Below are 1126 nucleotides of genomic sequence, written 5' to 3'. Positions count from 1 at the left end.
ATAAAAATGTTGGAACGAAGAAGGAGCAGGAGTAGGAGTAGAAAACGTGAAGCTGATAGCGATGGTTCAGATTCTGATAACGACCAATTAACTTCCAGCAGAACTGAATCATCAATAATCAATTAGATACTTCAAGGTTAAAACAAAGTAAGTAAATTTCACGATCACGTGATTTTTTGATGATAAAAAAAGAAATTGAAATTTTTTTCAGGTTATCTTTATCACGGACCTCATTCGAGTACATCTTCGGACAAATCACTAATGTCAGAAGTTAAATCTCTTCCGAAAAGAGGACGCAATAGGTAACTTTTTATTAATAATGATAATTAACACATTGTAAAGGGAGAAAAAAAAATGTTTCGGTTTTTACCCTCCTACCATATCCTTTTATTGTGCAAACTGTAAGAAGTCACAACCGGTGGATAAATTCCAGCAAAACCTCTCTTCGCTCACTGATACTTCCTCCAATTTCAACCGCCGAAACGAGTTTCAACGGCCTTCCTCCAAACTCTCTCATGCATCCGCCGGACAGGCACGATATCAGAGAAACAGAATGCGACATAGACACTATGAAAAAAGTCAAAATGGGACTGAGATCATCGCTTTGGTCTCGCCCTTCAGGCCTTACTAAGCCTACGACGGATTATTCCATTGCCGTTTAAAACGCGGTTGTTCTCTTTTTTTTCGTCACCGGAAACGGAAATAATTGACAGGAAAAGAGAAAGAATATTTTTAAAAAAATTAAAAATTTTATAAAAAATATTTTTAATCGTTTAAGAGTTATTGCAAAAATTTTTACAATTTTTTTCTTTTTTTTTTATAAAATAAAGTACCGTACTTGTAAGTTTTACATAAAAAGATAGGTCAACGTAAAAAAAAAATATTTCTTATTTTTTCTTTTTATAAAATGAACTTGCGTACGCATACGTTTTACATAAAAATTAGTCAACGTAAAAAAAAAATATTTCTTATTTTTTCTTTTTATAAAATGAGCTTGCGTACGCATACGTTTTACATAAAAATTGGTCAACGTAAAAAAAAATTTTTCTTTTTTTTTCTTTTTATAAAATGAGCTTGCGTACGCATACGTTTTACATAAAAATAATTGGTCAACGTAAAAAAAAAT

The 1126-nt window shown here is 31.5% G+C and overlaps 1 protein-coding gene across 1 annotated transcript; it reads left to right on the top strand.

The window, feature by feature from the left end:
• Nucleotides 1-211: 211 nt before the first annotated feature.
• Phum_PHUM618970 (uncharacterized protein) lies at nt 212-662 on the top strand (the record flags this gene model as incomplete). Its single annotated transcript, XM_002433213.1, has 2 exons — nt 212-302; nt 407-662. Coding segments are annotated over 2 exons (347 nt in total), but the record flags the coding sequence as incomplete, so codon positions are not given.
• Between the last annotated feature and the right edge of the window lie 464 nt (nt 663-1126).

The sequence above is a fragment of the Pediculus humanus genome, genomic scaffold (assembly GCF_000006295.1).
Source record: "Pediculus humanus corporis 1103172108541 genomic scaffold, whole genome shotgun sequence".
NCBI lineage: Eukaryota > Metazoa > Arthropoda > Insecta > Psocodea > Pediculidae > Pediculus > Pediculus humanus.
The sequence above is the reverse complement of the archived record's forward strand: the minus strand, read 5'-3'. Positions and strand labels throughout refer to the sequence as shown.